The 17,846-nt window shown below is 47.9% G+C and overlaps 1 protein-coding gene across 1 annotated transcript in view; it reads left to right on the plus strand.

Moving 5' to 3' along the window:
- The first annotated feature begins 14,359 nt into the window (after positions 1-14,359).
- The window catches only part of CEP72 (centrosomal protein 72), a 32,807-nt gene continuing 29,320 nt past the window's right edge, over positions 14,360-17,846 (plus strand). Inside the window, exon 1 of the mRNA XM_036847749.1 lies at positions 14,360-14,491. Within this exon, the coding sequence (XP_036703644.1) occupies positions 14,413-14,491 (79 nt within the window). The 5' untranslated portion in view covers positions 14,360-14,412. The remainder of the gene's footprint in view (positions 14,492-17,846) is intronic.

Consider the following 17,846-nt stretch of genomic DNA (forward strand, 5'->3'; position numbering starts at 1 on the left):
GAAATGAAACATTCTCTGGAGGAGCACCAAGACAGCCTGTGGCCAGCACACCTGCTTTGACAGGTATACCAAGGAATCCTTCAGGCAGAGGGCATGTCCCCAGAGGGAACTCGAGCTAAAGGAAGGAAAGATGGAAGGGAGGGAGAGAGGGAGGAAGGGAGGGAGGGCGGGCAGGCGAAGGGGCAGATCCTGGGCAAGCTCAGCGGTTGGTTTCTCCTCATCACTCCTATGGGTGTTCCTGGCCCTGAAGTCAATTTGTCTAACATTGATAGGGCCATTGGAGGATTTTTATTTAATCGATGTTTGTCTGATATACCTTCTTCCATTCCTACATTTATAACCTACCTACATCATTATATTTTAAATTGTAGACAGCTTGTAGATGTGTCTTTAAAATATGTATGACAGTTGAAAGCAGCAATTATAACATGAAGTGGTAGAATTTCAGTTAGGGTTAGGGTTAGGGTTAGGGGTTAGGGTTAGGGTTAGGGTTAGGGGTTGGGGTTAGGGTTAGGGTTAGGGGTTAGGGTTAGGGGTTGGGGTTAGGGTTAGTGGTTAGGGTTAGGGTTAGGGGTTAGGGTTAGGGTTAGGGTTAGGGTTAGGGGTTAAGTGGATATGGGTGTAATACATGTGACAACCACAACATAAAAGGTAGAGAGGCGGGCTTCCCTGGTGGCGCAGTGGTTGAGAATCTGCCTGCCAATGCGGGGGACACGGGTTCGAGCCCTGGTCTGGGAAGATCCCACATGCCGTGGAGCAACTAGGCCTGTGAGCCACAACTACTGAGCCTGCGCGTCTAGGAGCTTGTGCTCCGCAGCAAGAGAGGCCGCGATAGTGAGAGGCCCGCGCACCGCGATGAAGAGTAGGCCCTGCTTGCCGCAACTAGAGAAAGCCCTCGCACAGAAACGAAGACCCAACACAGAAATAAATAAATAAATAAATAAATAAATTTATAAAAAAAAAAAAAAAAAAAAAAGGTAGAGAGGCAATAAGCTTTTCACATCCCACTTTAAATGGTAAAATGTTAATTCTACTAGATTGATAAGTAGAGTGAGAAGTTAATGTGGATACAGTAACCCCTAGAGTTACCCCTGAAGAAACTATACAAACAGATTTAGTTAAACAAGCAGGTAAATTAAAATGAAATACTAAAAATTATTCCAATAATCCAAAAGAAGACAGGAAATGGAGGAGAAGAGGAGGAGACAAATAGGGATCACGTAATAGAATGGTGGCTCTAAATTCAAACGTGTCAACGATGAAAATAAAGGCAAATGTTCTAAGAATCCAATGAAGACAGAAATGGTCAGCCTGGATAAAAGCAACAAGAGCTCTCTACACGCCGTCTACAGAAACCCGCTGCAGATATAAAGATACAGAGACTCTGAAAGTAAAATGATAGAAAAAGACACCAAGCAAACACGAATTTTAAAACATGAAGTTACAAAGTATGCCTTAGAATAAAGAAATTACTGGAAATAAAGAGGAATATTATGTAATGACAGAACAGTCAAGTCACCAAGACATAATAATCCTAAATGCATGTGCATCTGACAGCAGAGCTTCAAAATATACGAGCTAGACCTTATAGACTTGAAAGGGAATAGACGACCCCATCACTGTAGCTGGAGACCCCACCCTCCCGTCTCAGCCAGCCTGCCGCTGTCACAGCACCACGGCCTGGGCGGCTTGAACTACATTTACCTTCCCACAGCCTGGAGGCCGGGGGTCCAGGATGAAGGTGCTGGAAGGGCTGGTTACAGAGAGAGTTCTCTCCTTGGCTTATAGACAGTCACCTTCTTGCTGTGTCCCCACATGACCTTCCTCTGTGCTTGTGTGGAGAGAGAGACAGAGAGACAGACACAGAGAGACAGAGACAGAGATATCTGCTGTCTTTCTCTTCTGTCCTGTGGGCTTAGGGCCCCATCTTTATGACCTCGTTTAACCTTAATTACTTCTTAGAGATCCTCTCTCCAAATACAGTCATGTTGGAGGTTAGGGCTTCAAAATACAAATTCTGGGAAAACACAGTTCAGTCTGTAACAACTCCCCTCTCAGTAATTGACAAAAAAGTTGGCAGAAAATTAGCAAGGATATAGAAGAACTGACCAAGACCATGAACCAACTGGATCTAATTGACATTTATAGACTACTACATCAAACAACATCAAAATACACATTCTTTTTAAGCACCAATGGAACATTCACCAAGATAGACATATCTTGGGTCATAAAACACACCTTAATAAACTTAAAATGAAGAAAAAATCCACAATAGAGTTAAACTAGAAATCAATAACAGAAAAACTTCTGGAAAATTCCCCAAATATGTGGAAAGTAAACAACACACTTCTGGAAAATCCATGTGTCAAGGAGGATATCTCAGCAAAATTGGAAATTATTTGAACTGAGTGAAAATAAAGATGTAACATACCAAAATTGAAGAGTGTTTAGAGGGAAATTTATAGAATTAACTGCTTATATTAGAAGCATTTAACTAGAAAGAATAAAGAAATATTTAAAACAGAAAAAAATTAGAAATGAACAATGTAAGCTTCCACCTTAAGAAATTAGAAAATGAAGACCAAGTTAAACTGAAAGCAAGCAGAAGGAAAGAAATAATAAAGATAAGAGGAATCAATGAAATTAAAAACACAAAGACAATAAAGAAAAAAAAATCAATGAAACTAAAAGCTGGTTCTTTGAAAAGATCAATAAAACTGACAAACCTTTAACCAGACCGATGAGAGAGGGAGAGAGGAGACATAAATTAAGTGAAAGAGGAGGTGCCCTGTTGACTCCACAGACATTAAAGGATTGTAGGGACCATCATGAACTGCTCCAGCACATACACTCAACAACTTAGATGCAGTGGACTAATTATTTGAAACACAAACTACCAAAACTCATCCAAGAAGAACTAAATAGCCCGAATAATCCTTTTTGTATTAAAGTAATTGAATTCATAGTGAAAAAACCAAAAATGAAAATTCCAGATACAGACAGTTCCATTAGTGAATTTTATGAATATTTAAAGAAGAAATACAACTAACTCTATACAATCTCCTCCAGAAGACAGAAGGAAAAAAACCACTTCCCATCTGATGTTCTGAGGCCAGCATCATCCTGATAGCAAAATCAAGTAAATGACAGTAGAAAAATAAAACTGCATGGAAATATACCTCATAAACCAAGATGCAAAAATACTCAACAATATATTAGCAAATCGAACTAAACACCATGTAAAAATGATAATGCATTGTGACCAAGTGGGATGCAAGGCTGGATGAACACTTGAAATTCAACCAGTACAATCTACCATATTAACAGACGAAGAAGAAAAACTACATGATCATTTCAAATGATGCAGAAAAAAAGACAAAATTTAAGATCCATCCATGACAAAAACTCTCAGCAAACTGGGACTAGAAGGGAGCTTCCTTAATGTACACCTAACATCACACTTGATGGCAAGAAAACTGAATACTTTCTCCCCAAAATCTGGATTAAGGAAAGGATGGCTTCTCTCACCACTCCTTTCAACATCATACTAGACGTCCTAGTGCAAAAGAAGATAAAGGCATAAAGACTTACAGATTGGAAAGGAAGGAATAAACCATATCTATTTGTAGGTGTTATAATTGTTTATATAAAAAAATCAATGAATTTACAAAACAAAACACCTAGGGCTAACAAATTCGGCAATGTCACAGGATACAAACTCAACACACAAAAATCAATCACATTTTTATACCCTAACAACAGACACATGGAGACCAAAATTTACACCTCAGTGCCATTCATAATTGTTCCAAAGAAAATAAAATACGCATACACTTAATAAAGCATATGGACAGGGTCCATATGATGAAAATTACAATATGCTGATGAAAGAAATCAAAGAAGACATAATGTGTTCATGGCCTGGAAGACTCAACATAGTAAAAAGTTCAGCTCTCCCCCAGTCGATCTATGTGTTTAATGCAATTCCAATAGAAACATCAGCAAGATCTTTCTAGATAAAGAGAAGCATGTTCTAAAGTTTATATGGAAAGGCAAAGGACTAGATTAGCCAAATCAGTCTTGAAAAAGAAGAGCAAGGTTGGAGGATTTATGTTACGTGATTTAAGACTCACCGTAAAGGTGCTGTGACAAAGACAGTGTGGTACTGGCAAAAAGATAGGCACGAATCAATGGGAAAAAACAGAGGGTCCAGAAATAGACCCACACAAATATGGTCAATTGATTTTTATAATGGATGCAAAGGTAACTCAACAGAGAAAGGGTTGTCTTTTCAACAAATGATGTTGAAACAATTGGGCATCCATATGCAAAAAAGTGAACGTTTATACACACATCTGTGTTGATCTATAAAAATGAACTCAAATGGATCATACATCTAAATGCAAAATGTAAAGCTATAAAACTTTTAGAAGGAAACATAGGAGAAAATGTTTTTGACTTTGGGTTAGAATCTGAATTCATAGATCTAACACCAAAAGCACAAATTATAAAAGAGAAAAAAGGATAAATTAGACTTCATGAAAACCAAAACCTTTGTTTTGCAAAATGCACTGTTAAGAGAATGAAAAGACAAGCTACAGACTGAAAGAAAATGTTTGTGAGGCACTTATCTGACAAAGCACTTGTATCTAGACCGTATAAAGAACTCTCAGACAAACCAGTTAATAAAGGCAAAAGATTTGAACAGACATTTCACCAATGAATTGTAGATGGCAATGAAGAACATAGAAAGATGTTCAACATTGTTAGTCACGAGGGAAGTGCAAATTCAAGCCACAGTGTGATTCTACTCTGCATGTATTAGTACAGCACAAAAGGAAAAAGAGAAGAAAGGAAGAAGAACAGAACACGTGACAGGATCAAGTGCTGGTGAGGATTCAGAGCAACTGGAACGCCCTCCGTTGCTGGCGGGAGAGTACGTGGTGTAGCCGCTCCAGAAAACGGCATTTTAAAATAGTTTCTTTTAAAGTTCAACATTCTTTTACCATATGATTCAGCTATCTATCCCTAGACATTTACCCTGGAGAAATGAAAACCTATTTCATAGAAGAATCTATACCTGACTCTTTATAGTAGCTTTTTATCCATAATCACCAAAAACTGGAAACAACTTCGTATCTCTCAGCAGGCGAATGGACGTCCATGGATGGAATACCACTCAGCAATTAAAAGGAAAAAACTACTGATACACATGACAACTTGGGTGACTCCAAAGACATCCCGCTGGGTGAAGACACCAGTCTCAAAAGGTAAATTTATATGACCTTCTGCAAAAGACAAAACTTTAGAGATGGGGAAACAGAAAGGAGTTTGGGGTGGAGGAGGGGTTTGACTACAAAAGGGAAGCCCAAAGGAAGCTTTTGGGGTGATGGAGCTGTCTTGTGTCCTCATCAAGGTGCCATTATAAGAAAAAAGTAGACTTTATGGTGTGCAAGTAAGTTAATTCATTAACCATATTAAAATGAAAAGGAAAGAGTATTAAGTTTCACAAGTTTAAGAAATACTGTCAGGACTTCCCTGGTGGCGCAGTGGTTAAGAATCCACCTGCCAGTGCAGGGGACACGGGTTCGAGCCCTGGTCCGGGAAGATCCCACATGCCGCGGAGCAACTAAGCCCGTGCACCACAACTACTGAGCCTGCGCTCTAGAGCCCACAAGCCACAACTACTGAAGCCCGTGTGCCACAACTACTGAATCCCGGGCGCCTAGAGCTTGTGCTCTGCAACAAGAGAAGCCACCGCAATGAGAAGCCCACGCACCGCAACAAAGACCCAACGCAGCCAAAGATAAATAATTAAAATAAATAAATTTATTTAAAGAAAAGAAATACTGTCAATATTGGCACTAACTGTTCAGCCTACATTTCCAAATCCTTATTCTGGATCCTGCTTTTAATTCATTGGTTTAAGTTCTGCGTTCAGATTCTGGATTCCAAGTTCTGTGCCTAGAATCTTGAGTCCAAAACCAGATTCCAAATTCTAAATCTTAATTCTGATTTGGATCACCAGCCTGATATGGGTGCCCCCCCCCCCGGTCTTTCTGGTTGTCTGAGGCCAGCTCTCCAGTACAGAGACCAGCGAACCCACTCACGGGCGGCATCCAGCCCAGTGCCTATTTTTATGAGACCCCCAGTAAGAATGGTTTTTATATTTTAAGTGGTCACATAAGAACGCACACAATAGGCTCAATTTGCCTCTTGGTCCACAGAGCCCAAAACATTTACCATCTATGCCTGTAGGAGAATGGTTGCTGACCACGGCTGCAGCGGATTCCTCAGGACGGGCTCCTGACACAAAAATCATCCCCTGAGGGCTGGGGGTCACACTGCTAGTCTTCGGCCCTTCCGTTAACACTTGAGGTCAGTCTGGCTGGATTTAAGTCCCGGCCTCTATTCTCTTTCCTTGATTATCTGGCAGAAAGATGACACTGATTTTCTTTCCTTTACCAGTGACTTGGTCCTTTTGTCTTGATGGCCAAGTAATTTCCCTTCTTCGGCAAAGTTCACTAATTCCGTTGATGGGTGCCTCAGGGCTGGTCACTCTGGGCTGTTTTTCCAGGGCTCGATGAACTCTTTCAATACATGTTTTCAAGTGACTTTTCTTCTTCCTGGAAGTTTTCTTTGTGCTATTGGTTCTCGTGTGTGGCCTCAATTTCTTCCTCAGGGGCTTGTGTCCCTGGGTCTCTGCTCATTTTCTCTGCAATTCCTTCCTCTTCAATCCTTTCCTCCTCTTCCTGCACTTTTTAGTTTAAAAAACATTCTTCGTTTCTTTTATCTCTCTTAAGGCAATATCCGTTGTGATTTTTCACAGTTGTGTTGCTTCTGGTTTAGTCTTCTTTAAATTTTAAAAATATTTTAAATTCTTTCCTGAGTTTGGTCATCTGTTTTCAAATATTCACTTTCTCCAATCACTTTACTTCTAGGTTGTCCGAATTCTAAATTATGTTGTTCTTTCATGGTTTCTATCACTTTCTTTCTTTTTTTTTTTTAATAAATTTATTTATTTTTGGCTGCGTTGCGTCTTTGTTGCTGCATGCGGGCTTTCTCTAGTTGCGGCGAGCGGGGGCTACTCTTTGTTGTGGTGTGCGGGCTTCTCACTGCAGTGGCTTCTCTTGTTGTGGAGCACAGGCTTTAGGCGTGCAGGCTTCAGTAGTTGTGACACGTAGGCTTCAGTAGTTGTGGCTCGCGGGCTCTAGAGTGCAGGCTCAGTAGTTGTGGCGCACGGGCTTAGTTGCTCCAAGGCCTGTGGGATCTTCCCGGACCAGGGCTCGAAGCTGTGTCCCCTGCATTGGCAGGCAGATTTTTAACCACTGTGCCACCAGGGAAGCCCTATCATTTTGTTTCTTTTTAGCTCCTTTTGAATGTTAGGTTATGGTCTTCATCTGCTTTCTACTATGTCCTTCTGGTGTGTTAGCTGAATTTAATGACACACAACTTTTTGTGTGGGTTAGAAATTATCCCATAAACCAGTTCCATGTTCACTTCAAGAATTAGAAAATGAACCACTTAAAGAATCCCGTTAATATTCACCAAAAATAATAAATCAACTTATCAATGTGTAAACAACAAAATCAAAAACTACTAAAAATTGAGAGATATCTGTTTACATGTTTCAACTATTTATCTATTCTGCTTCTTTGGATTCCTACTTCCAATTTAATTATTTATTCTTCCAATACCTACAGCTAATTCTACTCAAGGGTATGAAACCAACCATTTGACTACTTAAATAACTGATCTAACGTTTATTTTAAAAAACTAAATGAATTACGTTTCTGTATAACACCTGCCATTTGGCTTCGTACCCTGTGGGTCTGTCCAAACATGCAGAAAGACCAAAGGCACCAGAAGGTTAAGTGGGGCAGTGGAGGGTCAATGAGGGTCAGCAGAAAAGTCACTCGGGCGAGGAGAAGCAAATGGTAGAAGGGGAGACAAGTACTGATTTGGCTTTCTGGCTTCGAGAGGGGCTGGCGCCGGCAGTGCAGTACAGCCCTGGGGCGGACGAGATCCCCCGCCTGCGCCGGCCACAGTGACCTCGCCCGGACGAGATCCCCCCCCGCCTGTGCCGGCCACAGTGACCTCGCCCAGAAGAGATCCCCCGCCTGTGTCGGCCACCGTGACCTCGCCCGGACGAGATCCCCCGCCTGTGCCGGCCACAGTGACATCCCCGGACGAGATCCCCCGCCTGTGCCGGCCACCGTGACCTCGCCCGGAAGAGATCCCCCGCCTGTGCCGGCCACAGTGACCTCGCCCGGCTCTTCTCTGCCCCACACCTTCCCGCGGGCCCACGGTGTGGACAGCGAACCTCAGCTCGTCAGCGCTTTGCTCAAACATCCACAGTGGAAGTCGGGAGCTGCCCAGCGCCGCGTCCTGTCCTGCCCCCTCAGGGGTTTCCGTGGCACTTTTCATCCTTCTGGCAGTTTCTCTGCTGAGCGTGTCATGCCGTGCACCCCACTTGGGGCTCCGAGCAGAGGGTATGTCAGCAAATTAAAAGCCCATTTCTAACCCTCTGCGAAATCGGTGAGGATTCAGGTGTGTATCTGCGGGGGGCGGCCGGACCCCACTCGCGTGCCAGGCGGAGGTGCCTCCCAGGGACTTCAGAGGTCCGGGAGGACAGGGGCTGCAAACAGGGCAGTCAACCCCTTGTTTACTCCCTCAAACATCAAGTGGGTCCAGAGTAAAACTATTTATTTAATGAGCCAAAATATGTGGCGAATTGGTTTCTGAAAGGATATTGCTTCCTGCTTCTTGAGACTGAAAAGAGGCCTTTGAACGAAATCGGGAGCAGAGACTGAGTTCTGAAAATGGTTATTTGAGGTTAAATAAGTACAGACAACAGTGCATAATCCACAGGAGACAACTCAGCCTTTTCCTTGGGGTCCCGAGGAAGGTGCACACTTCAGGTGATACGATTCTAGCAGGGGACCCAGCCCCCGGAAGCGTGCTCCTGGGCCCCTCTGCAGCAGGCCAGTGACAAAGTGACCCTCCCCTCCATTCCGGTGTTCCAGGGTCCAGGGCCTCCTGGGAGCTGGTCTCCCTCAGTGTGAGGAGCTGAGGTCGGGAACCAGGCGAGTGAGGAGCGATGCCCCCTCACCCCGTGGAGCCCCGTGGCCGCTGGCCCAGAAAACGCCCCCCAAGACTCCGTGGCTGACAAAGCCCCTCCCGCCGGCAGGCAGAAAACGCCCCCCCAAGACTCCGTGGCTGAGAAAGCCCCTCCCGCCGGCAGGCAGAGCGGGCCAGGGCCTGCCTGGGGCCTCCCGGTCCCTCCAGGAGCCCCTGAGATGTGAGAGGACTCAGGACCCTGTGGAGCCTCTTCTCAGCGGCTCACGTGCAGGCTCGCCATGACCACGCAGACGGGCACCTGTGTCACAGGGCCACGCTCCCTCCGCAGGGTCTTGGGGAGGGTCCTTCCTGCCTCTTCCAGGTGCTGGGGGCTCCAGGCGTCCCTGGGCTCGTGGCCTCATCCTGCCAACCTCTGCCTCGTGGGGTCCGGAGTGTGTGTAACATCTGTGTCTTCTTTTCCATCTCTTGTGATTGCATTAGGGCCCATCCAGATAATCCAGGATAAAATCCTCCCAAGATCCTTAAATTAATCTCATCTCTTGCCATATAAGGTAACATTCAGAGGTCCCAAGGGTTTTGCATGGATTCTTTGGGGGGAAGGGGGCATTTTTCAGTTTCACAAAAATTTTCCAAAAATAGCCTTTTCAAGTACACACTATCCAGTAAACTGTAAGCTTCCTGAAGGCAAAGATTTCCTTCCACTTTTGTTTTTCTGATACTACCTGGGTTCAGTCTGCGCTCTGGGGGTCGCATCCCTGACTATTTATTTCAACTGTTGATCATTACAAATGACAAAGGGCAGGAGAGTAGCTTCAGATTTCTCACTCACTTTGTAGTTGGGAAACCAGTTAGTTAGGTTTCAAGTTCTGTTTGTACTTCACCCTGATCTGCTCCATCATTTACACGAAACACCTGGACTCAGCCAGGCTGGACCCCCACTCGGAGCCACACTTGGACCCCTGGGTAGAGGGAGTGACAGGTCCACCCCGCCCTCCTCTCTGACTGAGCCTGGGGCCACGTGGGGGCCTCTCACTCCCCACTCCTCTGCTAGAAACACACACCTCCACACCCCCTCCCCTTCTTCCTCTGGGACCATGTCTTGTCTCCCCCAAGTGGAAAGGGAGTCCTCCTTTGGCACAGTCGCCTCTACACTTCTGCCTTACAGCCCATGTCCTACAAATATTCTTGACTGGTTCAGTCTATGCCACACACTTGTCATCTGCTACCTCAGCAGACCCCAGGATCAGGTGGGAATGCATTCAGCTGCAGCAATGGTCACTCTCACTAGTCTCTTCTCACTGAGCCAGGAGGCTGGAGGTTCAGGGATTGGCACTGGTTTGGAGCCCAGGTTGGGCACCTCTGCGATGCCAATTTCTTACCCCCTCATTGTCCCAGGATGGCTGCTGCAGCTCCAGCCATCACAACTTTGTCAAGGCAAGAAGAAGGGGGGCCTGGCATGTGTCACCTACACTTATCTCTTTTCCCAGAATATCAGAACTTTACCCCAAAATGCCACTGTAGCCTCATGCTTACTTCTTATCAGCCAGAAGTGGCCAACCGTAGCTGTAAGAGATGTAAGAGGTTCTCCACCCTCTACATTGGAACTAGACAAGGTTGAAGAGGGCTGGGAACCACCCATCCCCTTGAGAGCCCTGTTAATTTTTTTCTAGAGCTGAGAAGACTCGGTTCAGAGAGCAGCTTGCCCCGGACACAAGAGCCAGGGAGCCTGCCCACGGCCCCTCAGAGTGATCACGGGTGGGCTGGCCCCCCTCAAGACAGGCCCCGCCTCCAGCTGCACTGTTCAACCTGAGCGTCTGGGTCTCAGCCCCACTTGCTGCCCTCCACGCTGCCCACCATAAAGCAGATGTAACCAATGACCCACAAAAGCATGGCAGTGCCTGGCCTCTTGCCGTGTGCTTGCCAACCTCTCCCAGGTGAGGGTTCCGAGTCCAACAGGAACCGGTGTCCTGGCCACAGGCCGGGCGATGCTGGGATCTACAGGGTCAGTGCAGGCGAGCTCTCGGGAAGCAGTTAGGGCAGCTGACCTAGGCTGGAGGGCGAAGGACCAGGGTGGGGAGCAGGCCTCTAAGGCCTGGTTACCCTGGCCATAATCTGCCTGGTCCAAAGGGCCCCTGAGCCCTGCACTCACGAGAGCCTCAGAGGTGGGGAGAAGGCCGCAGGTCCCCAGACCTGACGGAGGTGGCCTCGTCCTCAGGAGGGCTGGGGACCCTGGGATCATGGCTGAGGTGTGCCCCTCATCCCTGTATCTCCCCCTGTCAGTGAGCAGTTGTGCGAGGGGCGGGGGCAGGGTGTGTGCACAGGGGCAGCTCCCACCTGGAAGATGCTAGGTGCACCCAGCACCACCTGTGCTGCTTCTCCGGGGTGAGGTGCCTGAGGGGCTGTCCAGATGGAGCCGGGGCCTGCCTGTGAGTGGCTGTCGCTCGCCCCACGCCGCTGCAGTGCAGAAAGTCAGGCCCGGTGGTCCTGTCTCCCTACTCTCAGAACGAGCGGGAAGTTTCCATTTTCCTGAGAAGTCTCAGGTTTTCAGGGTCAGCAGTTGTAGGGAGGGCTGGCCCCTGCTTCCTCCTCCCGGCTGAAGCCCCGCTGGGCACGGAGGCGGCTCACGAGCTCTGGGGATGGCCCAGGCCAGCAGGACGGGGGACCCTTGGGGCTACGGGCTCTGCAGGCAGGGCGTGGAAACAGGAGTCTTCGCTGGACGCAGCCGGGAAGGATCCTGCCTCTTGGGAAGTGAGCTGCGTGGCCGAGTGTCCAGGACAGAGGTTTGGCTGCCAGCCAGCCAAGCTGAGCCCAGCCCACCTTGGGGACTCTAGCCGGGTGTCCTTACGTCAGGTCCACCCCAGCTGGGTTTTACTTGCATCTTAGCTGACAGCTCAGCTAGATCCAAGTGTTTACACTCGCAGGTGAACACAAACCCCGTCCTCTGTGTTCAGATGAGTGAGTCATGACGGTAAGACGTTTACATGAGCCCGCACCCACTCTTGCTCCTGTTTACCTTCCAACAGCCGCAGGAAGGTCCTCACGCTCCGTCTCATGTCACACTTTGGATAGAGGTTAGTCGGCAAAATGAGGCATTGACAAGTCACACATGTCGGTACTGACCTTGTGCAGAAAAAAGCTGGGAAAAGGCTCTTTCGTTCAACATTTATGAACGAATAAGCATCAGAACCAGCGAGCAGCTGCCCTTGATCAGAGGCTTCTCACTTGGTCCAGGGCGGAGGGTGAGGCCACAGAGCACCGGCTTCTGGGCAGCGCCTCGCGTGTGACCAGGGTGGGTTCCTGCCATCTGGCCAGGGAGTGGCCGCCCGAGCTGGAGCTCGACTGTCGGAGGTTTGCGAGGGTGTGTGAGTGTGAGGGTGTGTGAGATTGTGAACAGGGACGCGTGTGAGTTCAGTGGTGTCTGGAGCCGTGGCTGTGTGGGTCTGTCTTTGGGCTCACAGAGGCTCCCTGCCTCCTGTTTGGAGGGCCTGGTGCAGAAGCAACCCAGGGCTGTGCTCGGGTCTGACACTGATCCTCAGTCCGGTCGCACCCAGCTGGCTGATGTTGCCTCGTGGGTGAAGTGACCGTGCTGGCGTTCAGCCCAGGGTGCAGAGGTGGTGACACGAGAGCTCACACAGTTCCCAGAGCGCGTGGCCAGCGCCACAGCCTCTCTGCTTCTGGGGCCTGGACAGCTCGTTCTCAGGGGGAAGGTGGGAGATTGCCCCTCCTCCTCCCGCCCCCGCCCCCTCCCAGCCGAGGCCAGTCAAAGAGTAGGGAAAGTCCAAGGTGCTCCAGGCCGCCAGCCCCTGGAGGACCCCTCTGGCTGCCCAGTCCGCAGGACCGACGTGGGCCTGTCCTTGGGTCTCCATCTCTGTCGCCAGCCTTCTCCCTGGGATAGACTGACCGACTCTGGCTCAAGGCTGAGGGGCCTGGAAGCCTCCCTGGAATGTTCTAGAAAGCTGTAGAGGACTTGAGCCTGGGCTGCCTGGCCTGCAGTGACCGGCGGCAGGAGGAAGCAGTGGTGTTTGGTGTGTGGGCTGTGCCCCGGCTGACAAGCCGATTTTCTCGGGGGGCAGGGGTGCGGGGGACAGCGACAGAAGCCTTTTGTTTGCTTCCGTTCGCTTCTGAGAGCCGGGATATTTGCTCAGTTTCTAGCCTCCTGGCTGCACCAGCTCCACTCAGGGGGCCCCTGGTTGGTGACCACATGCCGGGCCTTGGGTGCCCGAGTCCCTCCGCGGTCTTGTAGGAAGTGAGATGATGGCAATATGCGGCCTGGAACTGTGGGCAATCACTTGGCAATCCGGACTCAAAATATCGCCGAGTGTTTGCCGGCCTCAGTAAATGGCACAGCCCCACAGGCCTGGTGCAGCAGGCTTGAAGCCCCGCCCCGCTCAGGAGAGACTTGGGCACCCTGATGCCCCCCTACCCCAGCCCCTGAGCACATCCCGTACCTCTCCCCTACACCCCCGTCTTCGCCGCTGCCCTACACCCTCTGCCATACTTCCCTTGTCTACACCACTGCCCCTCATCCCTGAGTGTCTATACCTGTCCTTCACCCCTGGCCCTACAAGCCCACCTACACCCCCCTATGCCACCACCCAGGCTGTGACATGCCAGGGGATGTTGCCAACAGGCCAGTCAAATCTGGGGTGAGAGGCAGTAGGGGCACCCTCTGGGGTGACCCGGGAGGGAGGGGGCACCCCCAGGGCTCGAGCTGGCTGGGGCAGATCCAGACCGTAAGGGAAGTCTTCCCTAAAGGTGCTCCACAAAGGGCCCAGTGAGCCGGACACGCCGTGAACCCCTCGGTCAGCTGATGAGTCTCAAGGCCAGACCCCAGACTCCATCACCTAGAAACTGAGGATGGGGGCAGAGCAGGACCCGCTGCCGCTGAGTCACCTGACCGTGGCGGGACAGCATTGCGACCCCACGTGAAGAGCCCTCGCGCAGAACCTGGGGCGCCCGCAGCCCAGGACGCAGGCGAATCTGGGGGTGGGGAGCGTCCCCAGGTGGGGCAGGTGCCCAGGTGAGGCGAGGTCTCCAAGTGGGGCGAGTCCCCAGGTAAGCCCTGGGGCGGGCACCGACTTCCCCTAACGCTTCCTCCCGGCAGCTTCGTCCACGTCCTCACACCCCACACCCCACACCCCGCAGAGGTCCCTGGCCCCGCCCCGCCCCGCCCCGCCCCGCCCCGCCCCCTCGGCCTCGTCCCGCCCCCTCGGTCTCGTCCCGCCCCCCTGACCCCGCCCCCCCGTCCCACCCTCGACCCCGGCCCCGCGCCTCGGCCGTCGGCAGCCACAGCGCGCAGGCGCGGACAGGTGTGCGCCGTTTGAAAGAATGGCGCCGGCGGGGCGGCTGGTTCTGTGTGAAGAGAAGATCAGGGGGAAGACCGGGCTGGCGCCTCACCGCGGCCTGGGTGCGCGGCGGGCGGTGGGCGGCGGGCGGCGGGCGGCGGACGGGCGGGCGGCGCTGGCCGGGGGCGCGAGCTTCACGCCGAGGTGTCGGCGGACCGGTCGGGCCAGAGGTGCCGAAACGCGACCGCGGTTCCCGAACGGTCGCAGGTCTGGGGGGCCGAGGGTGAGGGGTGGGCTGCGGGGCAGACCGGGAGCGGGTGGGGAGCCCGGAGCAGCGGTGGGGTGTGAGGGGGCAGGCCTGGGGGGGCCCGAAGTGGGGGAGGCTGGGGGAAGGGCTGGGGTTCCGAGCTGAGTCCCCGGCGAGGTGGGGGCCAAGCTCGCGCTCGCAGACTGCCCGCGGGGAGCTCTTCCGGGCCGGGTTTGCTGAGCCCTTGCGGCAGTGCTTTCCGCCTTGACTGATAAGGTCACTTGGGCTTTCTTTCCCCGATAAAAAGGTGCGTTAGGCTGATTTCCTGAAAGAGCTTGGAGCGCCTTCGTGTCTGGAGCAGGAGCGCGCCCTCCTTTTGTAGGACTCCAGGGTGTCCCGGGCCCTGCTCCTCCTGTGCTGAGCAGCTGTGGGCCCATGTCCTGAGCGATACGGGTCGCTAGTTTTCCGTTTTCCTGTTTTTGTCTAGTTTTGTCATCCACGTAATGCCCAGCTCATGAAATAGTTGGTAAATTGCCCCTTCTGTTTTCCAGAAGAGATTGTATGAAACTGGTGCCGGTTCTTCTTTGTTTGATGGAGTTTTCCAGTGAAACCTTATGGGCCTGGAAATTTCTGTATTTGAAGCTTTTAAATTACAAATTCAGTTTCTCTAGTCGTTATAGAACTGTTTGTATCATCACCTTCATCTTAGGTGAGTTATAGTTGTCTGGGGTTTTGCGAAACTGGTTCATTTCATCTAAGTTGTTAGATTTATGTGTGTAGAGTTTGTGGTATTTCCTTATTAGCCTATTGTCTCTGGGGTCTGTAGTGATACCCTTCTTCCGGTCCATGTTATTGGTCATCTCTGTCTTCTCTTTCTTGGTCTTTCTGGAGGCTTATGAATTTCATTAATCTTTTCAATGAGCCAACTTTTGTTTTTTCTCCATTGGTTTTCTGGTTTCAAATTTCATTGATTCTGTATTCTGTATAATTTTCTTCTTTCTGCTGCTTTGCATTTATTTTGCTCTTCTTTTTCTTGATTCTTGAGATGCAAGTTTAGATTTCTGATTTGAGACCTTTTTTAATATAATATAAACATTTTAGTGCTGTAAGTTTCCCTCTAAGCACAACTTTAGCTGAATCCACAAGTTTTGTTATGTTGTATTTTCATTTTCATTTAGTTCACTGTGTTTGTTTATTTCCCTTGACTTCCTGTTTGACCTATGTATTGTTCAGAAGTGTGTTCTTTTCATTTCTGTGTGATTGGAGGTTTTCCTAGTTTGTTTGGTATTTTTTTTCTTTTTGTTATTGATTCTGGTGTGATTCCATTATGGTCAGAAAACATACTCTGTATGATCTTAATTGTTTTAAATTTGAAGTTTGTTTTATGGCCCAAGATCTGGTCTATAATGTTGCAAGTGCACTTGGAAAGAATGTGTACTCTGTTATTGACTGGAGTGTTATTCAAATGTCAGTTTGATCTTGTTGACTTGTGACGTTGTTCAATTCTTTTGTATCCTTGCTGATTTTCTGTCTAGTGATTCTCTTAATTATCAGAAGAGGGGTATTGAGACCCCTGACTGTGCTATTTGGTGCATACATATTTAGAATTTTTATGTCTTCTTGTTGGGGGTGACCCTTGTAACATATGTAGTATTATTCCTCCTTATCCCTGATAATTTTCTACAGTGAGATATCCACTTTATCTGATATTAGTGTAGCCACTCCAGCTTTCTTTGGTTTGGTGTTTGCAGGGTATGTCTTTACCCATATATGTGCTATTTCACCTTGAAACCTACCTATATCATAATATTTGAAATGAGTTTCTTGTAGACAGTGTATACTGTATATCATTTTAAATCTACAGTGCCAATCTTTATCTTTTATAGTGTATTTAGACAATTTACATTTAATGTGTTAATACAGCAGAGCTTAAGTGAGCCATTTATTTTTTTTTCTGTTTGTTCCCTTTGTTTTTTCTTCTTTTGTTTCCGATTTCCTGCCTTCCTGTGGTTTACTTGAGTATTTTTTTTGTATTCAATTTTGATTTATCTATTATATTTCTGAACATATCTCTTTGTATAGCTTTTTTAGTGGTTGCTCTACAAATTACAGTATATAGTATGTGATTTAACACAGTCTACTTGTGTGAACGGTTTACCACGTCAGGTGAATATAGAAATTTTACCACCATTTAGGTTTCATTATCTTCCCACTTTATAATTTAGTTGTCTAGACATTTCCCCTGCATACCTGAGAGCCACAGTAATGATATGACTTTTTCTTTTTATAGTCATCCAACAGTTTAAATAGCTTAGGAGGAAACATTGACCCACATGTTTACCTGTTTCATTATTCTTTCTTCATTCCTGATGTCCCAGGTTTCCTTCTTTTATCTTTCCTTAATGTTTGAAGATCTTTCTTTAGCATTTATCTTAGGGAGGTGTGCAGGTGACAGATTCTCTTAGTGTTTCTTCATTTGAGAATATCTATATTTCACCTTTAGTCCTGAAGGCTGTTTTTGGTGGATATAGATTTCTGAGTTTAAAGTTCTTTTCTTTCAGCAATGGAAAAATGTGAGAGCACTTCTTTTGTTTCAGCACCATGGTTTCTGAGGAGTAACTCCCTGCCACGGGAGTTGTTTCTCCTTCTGGGTAATGCCTCTCTCTCTGGTTGCTCTCAAGATTCTTTCATTGTCTTTAGTGTTCAGAAGTTTGATTCTGATGTGTCAGTTTTTGCCTTTATTCTGTTTGGGGTTTTCTCAACTTCCTGAACGTGCAGGTTTATGTGTTTTGCCAAATTTGGGAAGTTTTCAGCCATTATTTCTTTAACTTAAAATTTTTTATTTTTAGCCATACTGTTTTTCTCTTCTTCTTGAAACTCTGATTGGATCTCCACTGGGACCCCAATGACATGAATGTTAGATTGCTTTTTCTTCTTCCACAGGCCCCTGAGGCTCTGTTCATGTTTTTAAAATCTGTTTTCTCTCTGGTGGTCAGATAGGACAATTTTGTTCAGTTTACCTTTGCATTTTCTCTCTTTGAATTTTTTCCTCTGTCATCTCCATTCTGTTATTGAGCTGCTCCCATAGTTTTTTGTTTGTTTCTTTCAGTTATTGTATTTTTCATTTCTGAAATTTCTATTTGTTTCTTCTTTACATCTTCTGTTTCTTTGTCAAGAATCCCTATTTTCCTATTTGTTTCAATCATGTTCATAATTGCTCATTGAAGTAT

The sequence above is a fragment of the Balaenoptera musculus genome, chromosome 3, assembly GCF_009873245.2.
Source record: "Balaenoptera musculus isolate JJ_BM4_2016_0621 chromosome 3, mBalMus1.pri.v3, whole genome shotgun sequence".
Lineage (NCBI taxonomy): Eukaryota > Metazoa > Chordata > Mammalia > Artiodactyla > Balaenopteridae > Balaenoptera > Balaenoptera musculus.